Source organism: Anas platyrhynchos, chromosome 13 (genome assembly GCF_047663525.1).
Source record: "Anas platyrhynchos isolate ZD024472 breed Pekin duck chromosome 13, IASCAAS_PekinDuck_T2T, whole genome shotgun sequence".
Taxonomy (NCBI): Eukaryota; Metazoa; Chordata; class Aves; order Anseriformes; family Anatidae; genus Anas; species Anas platyrhynchos.
In genome coordinates, this window is record NC_092599.1 from 19,013,105 (window position 1) to 19,032,713 (window position 19,609).

At 37.1% G+C, this 19,609-nt stretch overlaps 1 protein-coding gene across 8 annotated transcripts in view; it reads left to right on the top strand.

The window, feature by feature from the left end:
- Positions 1–19,160, top strand: part of HDAC11 (histone deacetylase 11) — a 33,913-nt gene extending 14,753 nt beyond the window's left edge. For 2 of the 8 annotated variants that reach the window (XM_072044245.1, XM_072044247.1), the window contains exons 5-10: positions 441–483; positions 2,020–2,096; positions 3,803–3,865; positions 6,062–6,158; positions 9,018–9,235; positions 11,685–13,620. In XM_072044245.1, the coding sequence (XP_071900346.1) occupies positions 441–483; positions 2,020–2,096; positions 3,803–3,865; positions 6,062–6,158; positions 9,018–9,235; positions 11,685–11,843 (657 nt within the window). In that variant the 3' untranslated portion in view covers positions 11,844–13,620. The other 6 variants (XM_072044246.1, XM_072044248.1, XM_072044249.1 and 3 more) reach the window with 6 other exon arrangements.
- Positions 19,161–19,609: the final 449 nt, after the last annotated feature.

Consider the following 19,609-nt stretch of genomic DNA (forward strand, 5'->3'; position numbering starts at 1 on the left):
GTCCCCACCCACAGCTGAAGCTATGTTGATCTCTATTTTCAAGATTTGGAGCTGAAGTTCCTCGTATTTCTTACGTGAGCAGGAAGGATATTAGGAGGTTCTTGCTCTCTCTTATTCCTACCAATACTTGTACTTTCACTTTTTAGTTTGACTGCTAGGGGTCAGTGTTCGTCTCCTCAAAGTGCAGTTTTAAATCTGTTTGACTGCCAGAGAATGAAATACAGATGTGATATCCAATATTTTTTCAACTAATTAGCGCTGAGAACAGTTTAGTATGGTTCGTATTCAGAACTCTGATTCAGAATGACCTGCATTGGTAAAAACAGGTGAAAACTCAACGGGCATGTTAAGAATGTCAAGAGCTTCATTTGGGGTAGGAGCAGACAGCGCTAAACATTTGCATCATTCATTCATCAAGTTCTTACTGTAATTTTCTTAAGGCAGGAAAACTTGCTGTTGATAGAGGCTGGGCAATCAATGTGGGTAAGTACAAATGTAATGCATTAAGTGATACCTAAAACTACATTTAAAATCGTTATTTTCATTTAGTGTGATGTGTATTCTGTTTATAATAACAAAGTGACTGAGTTGTGTTTAATTTTAAATTAACTTTAAAGGAAAAAATGGTGAAAGTCCTAGTGGATTTTTTATTCGCTATCACGCATGTTGCAACTTTACAACTAAATGAAAATTATTTTAGAAAGCAATAACTGGGTAAAGATATGATACATACCTACATAGGGAAAAGTGTTTGGCTTGTAGTGATGAGGAAAAGAAAAGGGTAAAGATGTCCAGATCAGATGTAAATATTTCAATAAAACCTTCCATTAAATTATACAACAGTTCTCCTAGACATGATCAGCCAATTTATTTATATAACACCAAATCGAGCGATTGGCTGATGTTCATGAGAGTTGACTCTAACCAATACAGCCCTATTTTAGGCTGTGCAGTTCTTCCTGGAAAAGACTTAAATGAATAAATTATGAAGAATGTAGTGAATATAAATCTGCTCTCTTGCTCATGTTAAAATAGCAATGTAAAACCAGTAGTAAGCTATTGAAATAATATTTCGTCACGTAAGACTTAGCTTGTCATTTTCACACAGCTCATCAGTTACGGGATTTTCCATTATTTCTTACCCATACTTCTTGATATTTCTGAAAGCAATAAATTCTGCACCTGTGCAGCTTTCCTGTGTTTTTTTTAAAGCAAATTTCTGCCTTGAAATCGAAGATTTGCTGTGTAACATGTCTAATATTAAACTACCTTTTTATTCCCCTTTTAGTAGCAAATAATTCTTTAAGATGTAATCATCGAAAAAATAAATATCCAATATTAAAAATTAAATACGTTTTAAAAAAAATCTTTCATTTCCTGACATATAAGAGGGAGTGTTATTTTTTTTTTTTTGCCTAGATATTTGTAGTGGGTTTCTTGGTTAAAATGTTCTGGGTTAATATATAAAAGTATGTGTTTTGGGAGGAGCAAGACGAAGTACTTCTTGTTATACGTAGTATACATCTTTGTTTTAAAGATCAGTTCTTAAAGTTTCCTTCTGGCTTGACTGTTTGTGTAAATAAATAGAAATATGATGGCATGTGCAAATGCTGATAAAGCCATAGTTCTTAGGTATTTTTTGACCCAGCATTCAGCATGGGAAAAGGACACATGGAAAGTTCTTTGCATTTGCCCATAATGTTAATTGGCTTCATTAGCAGTACGTCTTGTTGTGTGGGCACTACCTCACGTGTGCATTTCTCAGTCCCTGCTAGGTAAAAGAGACAATGGCCTTCAAACTGGGCACCTGCTGATCCTTTGCGTGGTGGCCTGATAGGTGCTACAAGACGTGTACAGAAACCCTAGGAGGTGTCTTGTGGTGCTAGGCTGGGGATTGACAACTCTTGGCAAGATTTTTCCTAAAGGAGAAAAAACACCTGATGTGATCTGTCTCTTTGTAAAGACCATGCGTGTTCCCTAGTATCCAGCTTTTCACCTCTTCCACTTTTTTATGTTTAGGAGGTGGCTTTCATCACTGTTCAAGTGACAAAGGTGGAGGGTTTTGTGCATATGCTGATATCACACTGGCTATTAAGGTAAGAAATATTCTTAAAATTGTATTTACTACTGCTAATGCAAATGGAAAAAAATCTCCACGTTAATTAATGAGAAATCTCTAACATCTTAATCAGAGAAAATATAAACTAGAGATGGATAGGAATAGGAAAATGTTATGATACTTAACGTTTCAGAACACAGTGCATATGCAGCTATTGTTAAGTGGGAGGAAGAATTGCAGGGGTTGCAGGATCTTGAATATATGTAAATACAAACCACTACAATTGCATTAATAATCCTGAAGAAAAAAAAAACTACCACTAGCAACAAAAAAACACACTCAAACCAGATTTTTTAATAGCCTCAGCGTTAATTATTTCAGCCTTGTGGTTGAACCTGCAAATTCAATGAGTTTCAGTGACTACAATAAAGACTTTGCAGAGACAGAAATCCTTTCTGAATCAAGCTGTGCTGTACAGCCCTCAGAGTAGTTCAAATTCATGAATAAAAACGTGGATGTCTCCGAAATAATCACTGAATGTGAATGAATTCATGTGCTATTTAGCTGTTGAAAGGCTGAAGCAAGAGCTTTCTGCAATTAGAGCTTATTTTTATCAAGTGTACTATGGTATATTTGTATACTGGAATATTTATAAAATATCAGTAATAATCAAAACATAAAAAAGCCCTAATGACTGCAGCACACTAAATGACATAACACCCTAATTTCTGTACACTGTAATTTGCAGAAAGTAACCCAGTGTTCTATTTTCTCTAGCCTTAAAATACAGATTGAGAAATTATAGCGGACGACAGTTTGTACAAAATCTTTGTTTTGTACCATGTCTGTATTAAAAGATAGGAATTTGGAAAAGTTAAGATGTAAAGAATTATTTTTTTCTTCACAGACATGGAATAACAAATGAGTTTTACTAGCTTAAAAAGTGACTTTAATGTATACAGTCCCTGCTGTGGCTTTTTTAAAATGGTGCATTTTACACAATCAGATGCCATCAGAATGGCGTGTCTCCCATTCAGCTGATAAGCCTTGTGTGTGCCATCATTTGTGTCTCAGGAAAATGGCTCCTCACCATTTGGGGGCCTACACAGCTATTGCTTCACCCTGTCCCAACCCACAGTTATTGCTGTGCCTTTCTCCATGCTGTTACTGGTTCCATTCCTGCCTCTGAGAGCAGCAATGCCACAAATAGCTTCATGGTCCCTAGTTGGATCTGTCCTTTTTGTTTGGCTGGTGTGAAGAGACATACCACCTATGCTTGCATAGAGCCAGCACTGCTATAGCAGCATTTACATATTTTCCTGGACTTTAATGTGTTATTCGGTGCCACTGGGCTTAAGCCCAATGCGGAACCTCCTTCGTAAAATACTGTGTAATGCTGTATGTCCTTGATCCTGCATTGTCTGATACCTTTTGTGAGAAAAAGGATATAAATATAAAGCTTTTTCTGTCCTTTCTCCGCCAACATTTCCTACAGATAGGTAAATACCTGCACAGATGGCTGTTCATGCATTTCATACCATGGAAACGTATAGTTTTTAATATGTTATCACAAAGAAATATGTGAAATAATTAGATCTTTTGTAATCAATTTTTTTGGAGTCATTTGGAATACATGCCATTGAAGCCAAAACTATAACACACTGTGCAAACTTCAAGTCTTCCGTTAATCAGTCACCTACATTTATAACTATCTCTTCATCTTTTCTTTGCTCACATATCCAGTTCTTATTTGAGAGAGTACCAGGGGTGTCCAAAGCCACAATTATCGATCTGGATGCTCACCAGGTGAGTAACTTACCTGTATTCAGTACTGCATATGTTTTGCTAGAAGTACAATTGTGTGATAAAGACCACTTTTCTTATAGTAGCATAAAATGTCAATTCACAGAACACAAAGTTAAACATGGACAATGGAGGTTGTTAACAGTTGAGTTGTTTAATTATCTTATGTTCCAATGGGCTGATGAACCAGTTCAATAAAATTAAACTGAGTTGTAGCTCCATCATGTGGCTAGATGTAAATTTATTTTTGAGTTGCATGTTGATCGGTAGCATATAGTCTGAAGAGTAGTTCAGTATCCCAGAAGAAACTGAAACTTCTTAAAATGGAATTACGGGTAGTTCAGCTGCTTGATTGTTGCTGCAGCCTTTGCAGGAGATGAATTTTACCTTCAGTGTTTAACAGAAAGATTGACTTCAAGTTAATGAAGTAAAAAATAAATCTCTACAACTGATAGAGTGATTTTCTGTATGTACTGAGAACAAACGTTCTCTTTAGTAGGATTTAAAAAAAAAAAATCCTAAAAGGAAGGAAATATCATTTTTAGAAAAGCAGTTAATGTGCTAAAATTGTCCAATCTAAAGCACTGAAGATATTTTAGTATGTGTAAATAAATAGCTTATGAAGTGGTTCCATTGCAGTGAAGAAGCCTAAGGGCTTCAGAAGCATTCCATCTTCTGTCATTTCTCTTATCTGCAAGTTAAGGCATCTAAAATTGCCAGGAAACAAAGGCATAATTCATGCAGCAAAAAATGTTTTGCATTTCTGATTCTCTGGGCACCTCTGTCAGGTTGTAGATGTTGTTGTTTCTTGTGTTCTTTAAAAGATTTCTAGTATACTTACTGGCTGTCAGGTGTCATACTACTGACCTTGACTGACACCCTAAATCACCCCTTACTGTAATTGTTTCCTTTCTTTTGGGATTAAGAGGTATGTGAAGTAGTAGCTCAGCAGATCATTTTGAAGTACACAGACATCCCCAAATATTGAGTGTCCCAGTTCTTGGTGCATTTGAGTTTCACCTTTCTGAAGAAAATGGTTGACCAGGAGGCTCTTGTACTCCTAAATGTTTCTGTGAGTACCAAAGGTGCTGAAGAAATATGTAGGAGATGCAGTTTTATAGCCTAAAAAAATGCGATGGATTATTCTAATGCTTCCAGTTCCCCTTTTTCATGTGCATTGACTAGCTTTAGCCCTTTGTTTCTGCATTTTGTGATTGTTGTTTCCAGGGGAGGAAGTCAAAGCAGAAGTATAGCTTAACTATTTGCTGGAAGGTTTGCAAAATCAACGTAAGTGATGTGCCCGAAGTACTGAAGATATTTCTGGATTCTGTTTCTATAGTTTAAATGAAATCACTCTAATAATGTAGTGGTCAGGTCCTATATGATACTTTTATCAAAATCAATGTATCTTGGGGATTGCTGTGAAGAGATATTGTACTTGTTGAAAAAAATCTAAATGAGAACCAAAAGAATACTATTTAAATTCAGAGATGGGGATGGTGGGAAGTACTCAAAATCTGAATTTTCTCTTGATAACACTGCTGTTCCAGCTACAAGTACAGAGTACGGCACTGTATGGGCTGCTGCCGGGAAAGTTAACATTCCAGCCAGACCCAGTACAGCATCCAGCTTTCCACCCAATACAATATTTTTGTAGGGAATTTACGGTGATAATAAAATGTTAAACAATTAAGTTGGGTATTTAGTGTTTCTAATTTTTCCAATGACTACTTATCTCACCAACACGTGAGTTATCAGAAGAACTGCAGTCTGATCTTTTATCCTTGTACTAGGATGTCAGTATCCTTGCATCAGAATCCATTCTGAATGCTGAAAGTGACATTTCATACAATTGGAAAGGTATCTGTTCTGCAGTCCTGGCCATGGTTGCTTTTAAGATGCTGATGAAAACAATTAGGTTTTAATTTTCACTTATTTTTCTTGTATGTGCAATGAGATCTATAATTACCTTCACAGAGACACTAGGATGCTGATTTTGATAATACCGGCAGCTTTCGGACTGATACTGTCAAAGCCCACAAGGCTCTATACCTCAAAATAACCTTGAAGACTATAAATAAGGAAATTCCACAGGAGTTTTAAATGTTTGGCCTTTGTAGTTTTAATTACCTTAGAATTTGCAGATTATGTAGTTCTGTGTGAGTGTGGTAGAAAGAACTAACTCTGGATTTCCTTTAGGGAAACGGCCATGAGAGGGATTTCATGGATGATCAGAGAGTATATATTATGGATGCGTACAATAGATACATTTATCCAGGGGATGGATTTGCTAAACGTAAGTATAATTAAAATTCATATTCCAGAATGTGAAAGAATTACTTTAATACTGAACTTTTTTTCATTTACTAAGAAGTCTACTTGCAAGTATGTTTATGAGATTTATTTTTTTTAAGTTCACATTGAACATACCACTTTTAGTGATTTTCTGATATATCACAATAGTGTTAATTCTGTAGCTTTCCCTCACTTCTAGAATGAAGTGTCTTCCTTCGTTTCTGGGATGAATTTCTGGAACACAAGGTGTGGGCATTGTGTGGACAAAAAAAAAAAGGCATAAGCATCCCTTTATTCACATATCAAATTGTAACATTTCTAATGGATGAATTAAGACCAAAACAAAGCCCTTGTTAGGAAATTTGAAATACCAAATGTTAGGGGCCCGGGAGGTGAATCTGGTGTTTGCCCTTTGTTTCTCAGTTATTCCTTCAATATGTTTTTCTGAGTTCTTTGCTTTTATGCATAGTGTCCATTAAAATTGGTAGCAAATTAAATTCACTGTAGCGTAGATGCACGTTGTATAGTCCTACATAGCAATTCAGTTACTGTTTCTTACTTCCATGTGCTTGAAATAATTTTCTGCCTAAACTCAGAGGGCTTTGGGGGTTAGGCCTTATCATTGAGGCAGATTGTGCTTTCAAAGCTGCTGAAATGATAGGATTGCTACAAATTTTATTGGAGCTTTTTTTTTCCTGGGGGGGGAAAAAGTGTTGAGCCACATCTGTGACAGTCAGAAAAGTTACTGCCTAAAGAGTCTCTCTGTGCCTGTTGCTCTGTACCCTATATTTGAGCTGCACAGAATGTTTCTTCTGTGTTTCTCCTGATGACCTGGGACTTCGCAGATGCCAGCTGTCCCAGGTGCAGGCCTACTCTGGCAGCAGTACTGTTAGAATGGATCCTAGTTTGATTCAATTCTCAGCCCTCTCTTGTGAAGATGGCAGTACTACCACTCCCTTTCTGCAGATGAAGCATGAGGTGCCAAAAGCTGTGGCCAGAGGCACATGAATACGTAATTCCTTGTAGTTAGAATAAAGGTACCCAAATAAGAATTCACTAAATTCTTTACAAATTATCATGCTAGATGGCTGGTTGAAAACAAAATCAGAGAGGGAGCCTTTTGAAGGGAGATAAACAGGTGACCTGAGAGTTTGAGTCCTTAGTGGAAACCCTTAGCTGCTCTGTCTCTCTGGATCTCTTACTTGTGATCTCCCCCCTTTATTAGAGAAGTCTATTCTGTACATTTTTCTCTACTTCATTAAGGGAAAAAAAAAAGACTGACGCTGCCTAATGCTTAGCTCTAAGGATCATCATGCTGTTTCCCTGAAAACAAATGTTTTAGAATTGCACAGGAACTTAGAAAGAAGATAAATGTGAAAAAAGACTATTTCCGTGAACAGTGGGCATAGAGGACTGACAACCTAAACTCAAAATTCAGGCCTTCAAAAAGCATTGCTGGTGGTTAGGGTGTCATTTTACCTGTGCTCAAAGCTGCAGAATTTTATTCACAAATTAGCAAGAAATGGATGAAAGGGTATGAAATGCAAAGAGGTGTTGGTTCTAGCCTCTAGGTCCATCTCTGTAAATCAGTAGTCACTCTGATCTGGGTAACAACTAATCAGTGTAATTATTTTTCTTTTTTTTTGTGTGTGTTGGAGATGAAGTCAAGATAACTGCAGCAGTATGGAATCTTATTCCCGTTTGTCTCAAATTTATGGTTTTATTGGAATGACACTTGTTTGTTCCCTATTCTAATGCATTTACCTCCTTCGTAAAGTTCTCTCCAGCTAGTGGAATCTTCGCCTCGAAGAGCCTCTAGGTGCTGGTCAGAACAGGACAACTTTGCAGACTTTTATAAACACTTACAGAACAATAAGAGAAGAATTCAGGAGAAATAAATTATGGAAACTAATGTTTGCAGTAAAAATACTGGAAAGAAAAATAACGTTTTGCTAATGTTGAACAAGGAAAGCAGGGAAATACTACCCGGCAATCACTGGGACAAATAAGTGTCATTGTGTGTTGAATTCCTCCATGCACACTTGGTGGGTTCTGAATCCACACTTAAGATTTAGAGCTCCAAATCATTTAAGTCAAGGCATAGGATATGCTGAGGTGGAGGTTGTATCTTGAAACACTTTTGACATAATTTGATTAATTCATATTTAGCGTTACACATGACTGCCTAAAGGCATGGAAAGCTAGGCTTTGTGACCTTGGACTTCTTTCCTCTTCTGCCTTCTCAACCCTTCTTTTCTACTTCTAATGCTTTCCTAGAAGCATTGCAAATAATTTGATTTAAATTAAGAATAGATATTTGCTCCTTCTATTAGGACTATAAGGTAAGAACATCAAATTGGAAATGCTTAGGGCAAAGCTAAATCTTGTTATGCAGAAAGCAGTTCACGTACATTCATGATCCCTTGCTGTTAAGTTTTCAGTGTTGAGATAAATATCACTGAGACAAATTAAGATGTTTTATTTTTATCTTGTGGTGTTTTTTTTCCAGCTGTTTTTCTGCAAAAACAATTCAGTGTTCTCTTATGCTCTATTCAGATTAATTAAATGATTTTTTGAAATGATTTCTTTGCTGATTGGTAAATGGATTTGTATGTTGGTCACTTTTCAGTAACATTTTCCACTTGTGCTTTAGAGATTTTTTTTTTTCCTGCATTGAGTTCTGTCTTCAATGGAATTTTTTCAAGGTCACCGAACTTGCATTTGCTGCAAAAACAAGTAGCTGAATAATGTTCTTTAATTAAAGATTCTGTGAAAATGTAGTGTATTTACAAAATTTCTCGAAATGTCTTTTTTCATCACTTACGTAACTAAGTCTTGCTTTTTTTTTTTTTTTCCAAAGCAATCCTTTGTTTGCTCAGTAACACTGAAACTTTTTTAGGTGCCATAAAACGCAAGGTGGAATTAGAGTGGGGTACAGAGGACACAGAATATCTGCAGAAGGTACATACTCACGTGGAAGGAGCGTTAAATGAACTAAAACCTGACATCATTGTTTATAATGCTGGGACTGACATTCTGGATGGCGATCCATTGGGAGGACTTGCTATTTCACCTCAGGTTTGTATAATACTAAAACACATACAGACTCTCACTCTTCAATTAATACTGAAGGCGCTCCTGAGAGTGCATTACTTGTGGCAATTTGTTAGATGAAAGCAAGACACATACCTCACAGTAAAACCAAAATGTTTTTCTGTTACAGGTGCATCTCCATTGCTCTTTTACCGTATGCTTTCAGTTGTCTTTTTCTGGCTCTAAATATTTCTGTTGTCATGTGCCTGTTTAAGTATGATATATTTTTCTCTCAAAAATTTTCTCTCTAAAATATACCGATTTTGAACAGGCAGATAATGTTCAGAGGGGTGTTCACAGTGCACCTAGCTCTTATTTTTGTTGTGGTTCTGCTCCTGCATCTGCTTCTTTCTCTTTGTCTCTTTTCCCCTCATATAGCACATTTGACACCTTTGTCACCTGCCCCTAGTATGTATCTTACAAGTAACTTCCTCTGTGGCACTTCTGTTTTTTTGAACTCTTCTGGTGTCTTCCAGGTCTAGCAGTTTGTGCAGCCTGTCTGTGCTCTTAAGAAATGAACGTTTTTTCCTCTTTCACCACTCATTTCTCTCCAACTATCACTCTGTTTTTCAGTTCAGTTTAACTGTACTTCCCAATCTAGTTTCAGATTTAATTTTTATTTGTTCTGTGTAGCTACATAGAGGCCTTCACCTTCCTGAGATAGTGACAGATAGGCACTTTTGTCAAAAAAGAAAGACAGCTCATCCTCCTCAGACAGCATATCAAATCTGTCCTGTTTTTATATTTGTTTTTTTTACTGTCTACTGGTTCAATACAGGAAAAAATGCTTTATTGATTTGTGAGCTCTCAGAATCCTTTCTAATCGAGCCGTCATTCGATCTGTTCTGTTTTGCAATGCTTTAGTTTTCAAAAGCTCTTCTACAGAGCTCTAGTTCTGTACTGGTTTTCGTTGCCTTTCTGATACAATTCCTCATTCTTCTTGTCTGTCTCTGAGCAGCCTGTCCTTCCTTGCTTTCTGACTTCTTGCAAAATCCCTGATGGGTTGGGGTGGAGGAACTTGGGAACTGGTTGGAATCACCAGGTATTGTTTCTGTGACTGTATAAAGGCCTCTCTGGATGAGAAAAGAAGAGCTGAGAGGCTTGGACTTGTTTTTCAGATTGGAGAGGATACTGCCTGAGGTGTAGGATCTCGTGTGGTGGAATGGAGCTTTTTGGGAAGCAGTGGCCATCAAGAGAAATGGAAGCTGGTGCTACATAAGAAATACTTAAATGTGCCCTTTCACATTTCTGACAGGGTGGAACAGTGTTAATCATCAAGAACAATGAGTTGCTGTAGCCTGTTGTATGCCATATAGAAGAAGAAAGATATAAGATGTAGGGAGGAGGGAAAAGAAAGGTAAATGATCCTTCCAGTCATGAGCAGAGATGAAGGGCAGTGTGTCATTTCTCTTTGCAACCACTGGTTCAGGTGCCTTCTTTTCTCCCTGATCTAGTTGGCTTAGGGAGTGGATGACTTGTTTCACCACGTTTGAAATCCCAGTCTATTGGAAATGCTAAAAATGAAGGCATTGACCCTTGAAAGTTCATTTCTTCGAGGCTCATGAGTCCAGTCATCAGTTGTGGATATTTTTTGTGTTTTTAAAGTCTTGCTATAGTGCTAATTATACACAAAGTATGCCTCCAAGCTATTGCCAGAAAACGTGATATGTAGCAGGTAAGTCCCTCTTAACTTTGTAAATTACAAGTGTGGCAGGCTGTCCTTTTCAGTTGATTTATTTTTTTTCTGGTAACAAGCTGACTGTGGGAGTAAGCCCATGTCTTTTTCCCTCAATTTTTCCAGGATCAGCCACTAGAGATCTTGGAGGAGAAATGAGGCACTCTGGTTCCCCTGAATAGTGACTGCTTCCAGTTCTTGTGTGGGATAGTATTTGCTGATTCCAGTGATGGTTCCCAGGGGATGTACAGCTTGTTCTAGAATTCTGTTATTTCCTTTAAGGATCTGTTCCTAATATAATTCTTTAGTTTCCTTTGTCTTGATTTTCTGTTATTAGCCCTTACTCCTACTCTACTCTTTTGCAGAGTTGTCAAACTGTACAGAAACTATTACTGGTGCATGGTTTTACAAAATATTTTTCAGCTACATTTGCATATTATTCATTTCCATTTGTTTGTGGTCAATTCATTTAAAACTTATATTTCCTGGGCAGGAATTCTTACAGGAATTTACAGTAGGCAACTTCTATATATTGTATCCTCAAAAACCAAGACAAAGATTTTGTATTTGTTGTTTGTCAAAGGATTTTGCACGTGAAGTTTCTAATAGGGCTTATTTTTTTTTGTTCCCAATATAAAATGTAGGGCTTAATTGCTGATTAAGCATCCCATACTGCAAATCCATAAACAACAGACTGTCTGTTAGAACTAAAACATCATATTTGTATCACTTTTTTTTGTAACTGTTGTAAACATGCAGGGAATTGTGAAGAGAGATGAAGTTGTATTCAAGGCTGCCAGAAGCCGCAGAATCCCGATCCTGATGGTGACATCTGGAGGCTACCAGAAGAGGACAGCACGGATTATTGCTGATTCTATCCTCAATTTGCACAACCTGGGGCTTATTGATAAAGAATGAGCGGCCAGTGAGGCTGAAAATCCCAAGGTAGAAAAGATGATTAGGGACTCCATTACAGACTTAACCAACTTGTCACTGTAATAATAAGTTACTAAATTTTAGGAAAAAAAATACTGTTTTAGGAGCAGGAAGTCTTCGCATCATTATCAAGGTTAATATAAGAAATTCAGAAAGGACTCAGCTTGCCTTTAAAATAATGTATCACAGATAACACACGGTTGCAGATTAACTCTGTTTAACATCTGAAACTATCTTGAGCAAAGGCAACAAATCCTTTTGAGCTAATTTAGACATGTACTCAAGGGGACCTTATTTCAGCGCATAATACTACTGTAGAAAGCTTTAATTGCTTCTTATTGTTATAGGTACTCTATTATATAGAAAGAACTATGCAGTTGTTATCCAAAGACTGTCCCAGACCTATTTCACATGATACGGTTCTGACAGTGGTGGGAGTAATCTGGACTAAATGTATTGACATTTTTCTTAAATACTGCATGTGCGTGTTCTGCACAGTCTTCAAGTGTCGATTTAACACTAGCGTGCAATACTATGGAAAACAGTTCAGTTGCTTGGCTTTTAAGCCACAGCCTATTAGAATGGAAGTTCATTAATTTGTATTTTATTCTTATTGATGATAGTGACTTGATAGTACTTTTAAACAGATCAAGAAGTAGAAGATGAAGTATCTTTTGGCTTCTTATGCAAATGAGTGGTAAGGGCTCAGCATTAAGTCTGGTTTTTGCCTCTCAAAATGAGGCCTGCATATAAAAAGCAATAGTTACTATGCATCGTAAATCAGACTTAAAAAAAAAAAAACCACACTACTATAAAACTAAAACTAATATTAGAGTTCTGAGAATTCTAGAAGAAAACATCATGTAGAAATACAGAATACCTTTTGTTATCACATCATGTATGTGACTGCAGATTCTTGTCCTGTATAAAAAATTAGGAGTAAATTTTGTTGTGTTTTTTTTTCCCCCAACTAGTGCTTTTTAGTTGCTTGAAGATTAGTGGTAGTTGTAGCTGCAGTTGCAGTAACCAAATTGTTCATATTTAAATAAAATACTGTGAAATTTCTACATTAAGCTAATTTAATAACCGTATATGAGAGCTTCTAGGAGGTACTGCAATTTGAGAGCAAAATAATGTATTCAGAAGCAAATTTGGTACATTAACTCTAAAGATTGTTTTATTTAAGTTGGTATACTTTGCATTAAGTACTGTTTGTAGCATTGGGTCATAAATGTACTAAAGTGTATATTTTGCAAGAGCTTTTTTTAACTTCCAAGTATTTACTGATTTGTAGTACAAGTTTAATGTATTTCTGTGAAGGGACACCAATATTTTCCTTGTAGTGGAATCAGTATGTAAGTTATTTGAGGAATGTTTAATTCTAATCAGAATACTTACCTCAGTTGTTATTTTTCGATTTATGGGGTTTGTTAATTGTAAGAACTTGCACACTTGCTATAAATATCTGCTTTAAAACAGAATTGGCATATTGCACTAATATTGAGTTGCAACACTGTTATTAAAAGGCACTTTTAAATTTCTTACTATATGGGTGGTCAATGTACAACTAATGTTGAGATTTATTTTTTCTATAATGTCTGTGTTACTGAAGGATGTTGCTATTCTTTGATATAATTTTTATAAAATTATAAACTACATTTCTATGAACTAAACCCCTGTAATAGTACCATATGGTCTTTTCCCAAATACATTGTGTTTGTTTTTCCTCAGTGGAGATTAAAATCATGTTGAATATTGCTGATTGACTTCCTTTACTTTGCACGTATTTTTGCTGTCAAAAATGTTGAATGGAACACTAATAGAAAGACAGGAAGATACATTTTTTCATAATTAAAATGTAGCTAAAACTGCAGCGAGTCTTAGAGGTGGATAATTCAGTGTTCCTCAACAGTGGAGGACTTCTGAGTTAATGTGTTCACCTCATAAAGTGACCTCGGGAGTTTGGTATCCAAACACATTTTAACAACTCATCAAGAGGTGTTAATTTGGAATTAGAAAGCAACTTTATATTCTATTGCTTGTATTATAACTCCTATTTTAATTATTTTATTACAGGTATTGAACTAAGATTCTGTTAAGACTGAAACACTTCTTTTAGTCCTTTTTTCTGAAATTATTGATTTCAGAAAAATTCAAAATATTTATTTCAAGTTATTGAAATAAATATTTGCAGAAGAACCTATTAGCTTTCAAAGACTTGTGTAAAACTTACGGTCATTAAATAACTGTTGTGGCTGCATTTTGTTTGGCAAATGCAACACATTCATACTTTTTAATTTTTCAATTTAGTGTAATACTAGATTTGTCAGAAGCAGAAGATGAATTCCCACATGTTAAGAAGCTATACCAAGACAAATGTCAACAGTTCCGCAGAAAGAATTGATGAAACTGTTTCTAAGTTGAATTTATACTTCAGATATTGTATGATTCATAACTAATGTAGTGTTATCATTAGGCAAAGATGCACTGAACTTTTTGTCATGGAAACGTTTGCAGGTATCGACAACCATCAGAATTTTTAGCTTCAGTAAAAATTTTTGTGGAACACAAAGAACTATGAGGCACAACTAGGATAATGCTGTATAGTCAGATTTTGTTGAGAAAATAGGAGAATTTTTTGGTTTTGTTTTTGTGTTGGAGTCTTTTTTTAATTGCAGTTGTAACTCTAAAATCTTCCCATAAAAGGGAGGAGTGTTTCAGAACTGATACCCAAACTTATAACAAAAACCATCTCTTGAAGAAAGGCTGGTAGGTCCTCTTTCATAATAAGACAATGGTTCTGACTCAAATTATTGAAGAAAAAAATAGGCTTGTCTAATAGCTTACAGTTAATGTACAAGTGAGTTTCTGCTTAGTTGTCTACCATTGGAGTGTATTTAATAACATGAGAAGAGTTGATGCTGTCATACATCTGATTTGACAGTAGGTATGTTGACTTCCAAGCTTTTGTCTCTCTTCTTTTACAACCCAGGTATGGTGTAAAGTTGGTGTTTGAGGCATTAGGCATTGTGTTAGCAGTCTCACACTGATTACATTTTAGCATTACATTATTACATGGTAACTTCAAATTCTTTTAACCTGAAGATCAATAGATTTTTTTACTTTAATTTTTTGAACATCCTGGATTCTGAAGTCCCAGATTTATAAGGAAAATTTTGATAAATGCTGTCAGCTGCAATTGTGATTAAAATATGGAGTTTAAAAACATGAGTTGGTAGTCAGCTTATTGTACGCAGGGCGGGGAATACGTACATGTATGTTTGGTAAATAATACCTGTCTGGGCACCCCAGTTCCCTACTCCTTGCTGGTCTTCGCAGCTTGAGAAGCCCAATGGTTCTGAAACTGCCCCTGACCTTGTCCTGCTGTCTGAGGAAGTTGTTCACCAGTATTACTGTCCTCTCTTGTGCATACGAGGTACGCAGTTCTTTTCAGTGCTGGCTGCATGCTTTCTTGTCGTCTGTGAAGTGACACAAATGTCTTGTACCATACATACTGTACTATATAACTTTGTCCTACATGCAACATAGCGTGGGGAGCACGCTGACAAACCCATATGTAGTTAAGGTAGTAATTTTGGACATGCTATTCTGTCAGGAACTGCCAGGATCTTGCTGAGTTCAGAAAGCTGCCAGGTCTATGGTCTCGGTACTGTGTGCTGTGCCAGTTGTTGAATAACTGCAAACATTTTCCATTCTAGAAAACTGCTTTGCTTTGCAGAAGAAGGAAGTTCATGTTCTATCTTTTCCCAATGGGAAATGATGTTTCTTATGCTCCCTGGTTGATTATGAAGTGCAAAGCATATCAGAAACAGTAGTAAAGGGCCTAACCCCAAGTGATGTTCTACCCTGATCTTGCCTTGAATTTAGCACTGCTTGTGTCTTCCACAGCTAGAGGCAGGCCCCGAGTTTTCTGCTATGTACTCACCTTTATCTTTAAATAGGTGTGACTTCCATGTTTTTGTTTTCCATTGATCATGATATTTTTGGTAATCTCTTGGATTTCCCATCCAGTGTTCATCCACTTTTCCTTTCCTTCTGTACAATTTTGCCAAAGTAATTTTTTTTCCTGGAGATTAATAGAATTAATTGAAAAGAGATGTGACATCTTGGTAAGCTGTATGAAGGACTAATTTATACTGCTTGGCTCTATGCTTACCACAGCAGCAAGAATAGGAGGTTGTTTTTACTCAGCTTCCAACTCATTGCAAGCATGGTACTTACCTTTAGATGGTACCCACCTTTAGATGGTGCTTAGAAAAAAGTAAATAATCCCTGCCTTGCTTGCTTACCACATCCTGAATGTACAAAAATGCTGTATCCTGCATATAGTAGTGACTTTCTGAAACTGCAATCAGAATATGGCAGTATGACAAAACTTAATTGAAAAGATTGATTTGATATAGATGTTGAATAGGAGATGACTGTGGTGGGGCTGTGACTCTGACTTACTAGCCTGCTGCAGTTCTGACCTCTCCCAACATCTTGTCTGAGATCAAACTTCTGTTTGGAGGTGGAGTAAGCAGAGCTTTGGAAAGACTGCTAGTGATGAGGCACATCTTGTGTTATCACTCATGCAGTATTTTTATTTGGCCAGTGCGATGGTCTGTGGCACTCATTTCCTTTTCTTTTTTTTTCCCCTTCAAAACTAACATTACATGTAATTAGTTCAACTGTGTTGTCAGATACAAAGCTAGTTACATGTTTCCGTTAATCAGATTGTTTTATTTTGCCGTTGAACATAACATCCTTTGAGCTTTACTGGAACTGATTATCTTTATTTTGGAAATTCATGTTTGGCATAAAAATGGGGGGGAGGAAGGGGATGCATTCAAGACCAGTCTAAAAGGATATTTAATGTCTTTATGGTGTCTTCAAGTTAGTATTTAGTAGAGTTATACCATGCAATGCTTTGTACGAGCAAAAAGATGTCACCTTTTTTGCAGTTTTGACATCTTAAGAAAGACTGGAGTTAATCCAAAAGGTAGTTTGTCATTTGGCCTGTGGTTTTACCCTTGTGGTTTTACTCTGTAGCTGCCACTACAGAGGAGGGCAAGATGGACCTAAGGTAAAAGCAGAGAAGAAACAAGGAAACTGAAAATTTCCGAAGTGAAAAGCCATAGCCTGCTCTCTACTTTCCTTACATACGGCATGACGTTTGAGAGCTGCAGCCAACAGGAGATTCCTAGCTTTCTGTATGAACCAAGTAGTATCTTGTTGGTATCTGCATTTTTATTTACATCTTCCACAGCTTTTCATTCTTTACTAATCTTTCCTATGGCTGCCACCCATCAAAAGTGTCACTGAGAACCTGCTGCTTTTTTATGACAGTGCCCAGGACTTCGTGTGGGTGCCGCTCTCCAGTGGCCAGGTATCTGTGGTACTGCTGCTTGGCGGCTGACTTACACTTTACAGCTGCATCCAGCTATTTACAAGTTCCCCACAGAGAAGCTTAGTGGAGTTTAGGCTTGTTCATATCGGTCCTCAGTTACAGCTGCTACTGCTTGTTTAGTGTATGAGATCTTCTGAACTGGGTGTGTTAAGGCAGGCTCTGTGTGTGCACCTGAGTGCCTGAGGAAGCGGCACGGGTACACAGCAACTCCTATTGATAATTGTGTTTTAGGATAAGCAGCTCAGTGGGGTCCCAGTTCAGAAAGATGTTTGCTGCCTGAATAGAAGTAATTCATAATAGCTTGTTCAGGAAGGGAAGCAGTGTTTGATTTTAATTTGGTTCCTTTAAAAATCAAAACAAGCTGACAAATACCAGAAGTAAATGGAGATGTATTTTTTCTGTGGGACTTCCAAAAACTAGTGTGTCTGATGGTTCTTGAATTCGAGATCTTATGCTTGTTTTGGAGTGCTATTGTAAATGAGATGAGTTAGTCTTTGCCAAGACAACATCCTGCGATAATCAGAGAAGTGCAGATTAATCGAAAGCAGAGGGGAAGGCATAGCTGCAGGTGACATGATGCAACTGCTACGATCGTTCCCAGTTTCATATGGTGACGCTGCTCTAGCTTAGCAGAGGAAGTACGGGTATAATGAGACACAGCCCTGCTTGTTGCTTCATAGGCATGAAAAGATGGTGAAGTTCTGAAGCAAATAAGCTGGTCTCAATATTCTAATTCCTGTTTGCTTTCTTTTTCCGGAACACTTAAATTTTAATTATTTGAACACTGCAAGATCCAAGTGATGTTTCTTAAAAACCCGTGGACTCTTATAGGCTTTGTTGTAGTGCTCATAGGAGGTCTCAAGCTGGTGCCACGAGCGTTGGCCGCGGCTCAGCTGTAGCCTAGCAGGGTGCATGAGCACAGGCAGCCCCTTGGGCCCCCCAAGGAGGTTCTCTGCACAGCTCAGCAGCTCCGGCCCCTGTCCGTAACTCAGGCGTGGTGATACCAACTCTGAACCTGCTCTGGTCTTAGCAATACCACGCATCAGTTTTTGGGTAGCCCCATGAGACCTCACGATGCACTGCCTGTTTTAATGCGAGTTTGTAACAGTTTCCTAAAGTACTAGTAGAGGAAATCCTTAAACTATTGGAAGTTGCAAACAGAAATATTGATGGAACTAACTTCTTTTTTTTGGATGAATTGCTTAAGCTTCATGGTATGCTAGCTCTGAAATTAATTCCGAGGTGAATTCTCCTGCCTACTGTTTCTCAAAGTCACCTTTTTTAATTAAAGAAAAAACGAAACTTCTGGACACCTTGTTGGCAGTTCTAAATGTGGAACTTGGAGAAAATGCTTTAAAGATTTGTACTTACGTTTGCAATTAATGTGCTTAATGTAATTCCTACCATGTTGGGATCAGAGAACAAAATTCTACAAACACAAGTTAGATGTGCTCACATTTCAAAAAAATATTGTGTGATGAGATTGTAAAGCCAAAACAGTGTTTCACCTCATACCATTCAACAGATTTTTATTATTAATATTTTTTTATAAGGAGGAAAGCCCACTTCAGGCCTTTTTTCTTTCTGGTATGCAGTATCATCTGCTCTGTAAATGATGCTAATCTTTTGTCTTTTTTTTTTCCCTCATCTGTTATTGTTTCTAGATGTAAACATTGTGTCAGCAAGATGCAGTTGTGGAGTGGACGCCAATAGTAAAACTCAGCTGTGCTTTGATTTCTGGAGGGATAGAACATACATTCCAGCCAATTTGCTTCCAATTCTATCTTCTCCTCACTCCTTATGATTACTGACTCATAAATCCATCCAGTCGCAAGACAGTAAAGTAACTCTGCACGGTAACTCAAATAAATAACAAAGGTAAACCAGTACATGTCAAGCAAACTTTCCATGTGATTCCTTCCATTTCTTGTTGAGAGTGTTAGAAAGCTTTAGGAGTTCCCAGAAAGGAGCTTTTTTAATGCTGTTAGCAAGTTGGAAATACCCAAAGTTTCAGACTTGTATTTTATAGATCTATGAAAGAGCTGTGCATGCTTCACCCAAGCCTTAGTTAGCAGAAGGTACAAGTTTTACAGAGAATACAGCGAAAGCTGTATCGTGATGTAAAAACGAGTACAATGTGCAGTGACTATGTTAAAAGGCAGGAGAAGTCTCTTGTATTTTCTCTAGTCTGCATTGCTCTTGAGGGAGTATTATATTGAAACAAAACTGATGAGTGGTAGAGCTGTAGAGGAGCTGTAGAGTTTCCATGGTTCATCAGGGTTTCACACCATTCGTTGTGATTAGATACAAGATGATATGCTGATAAATTAATTTGAAA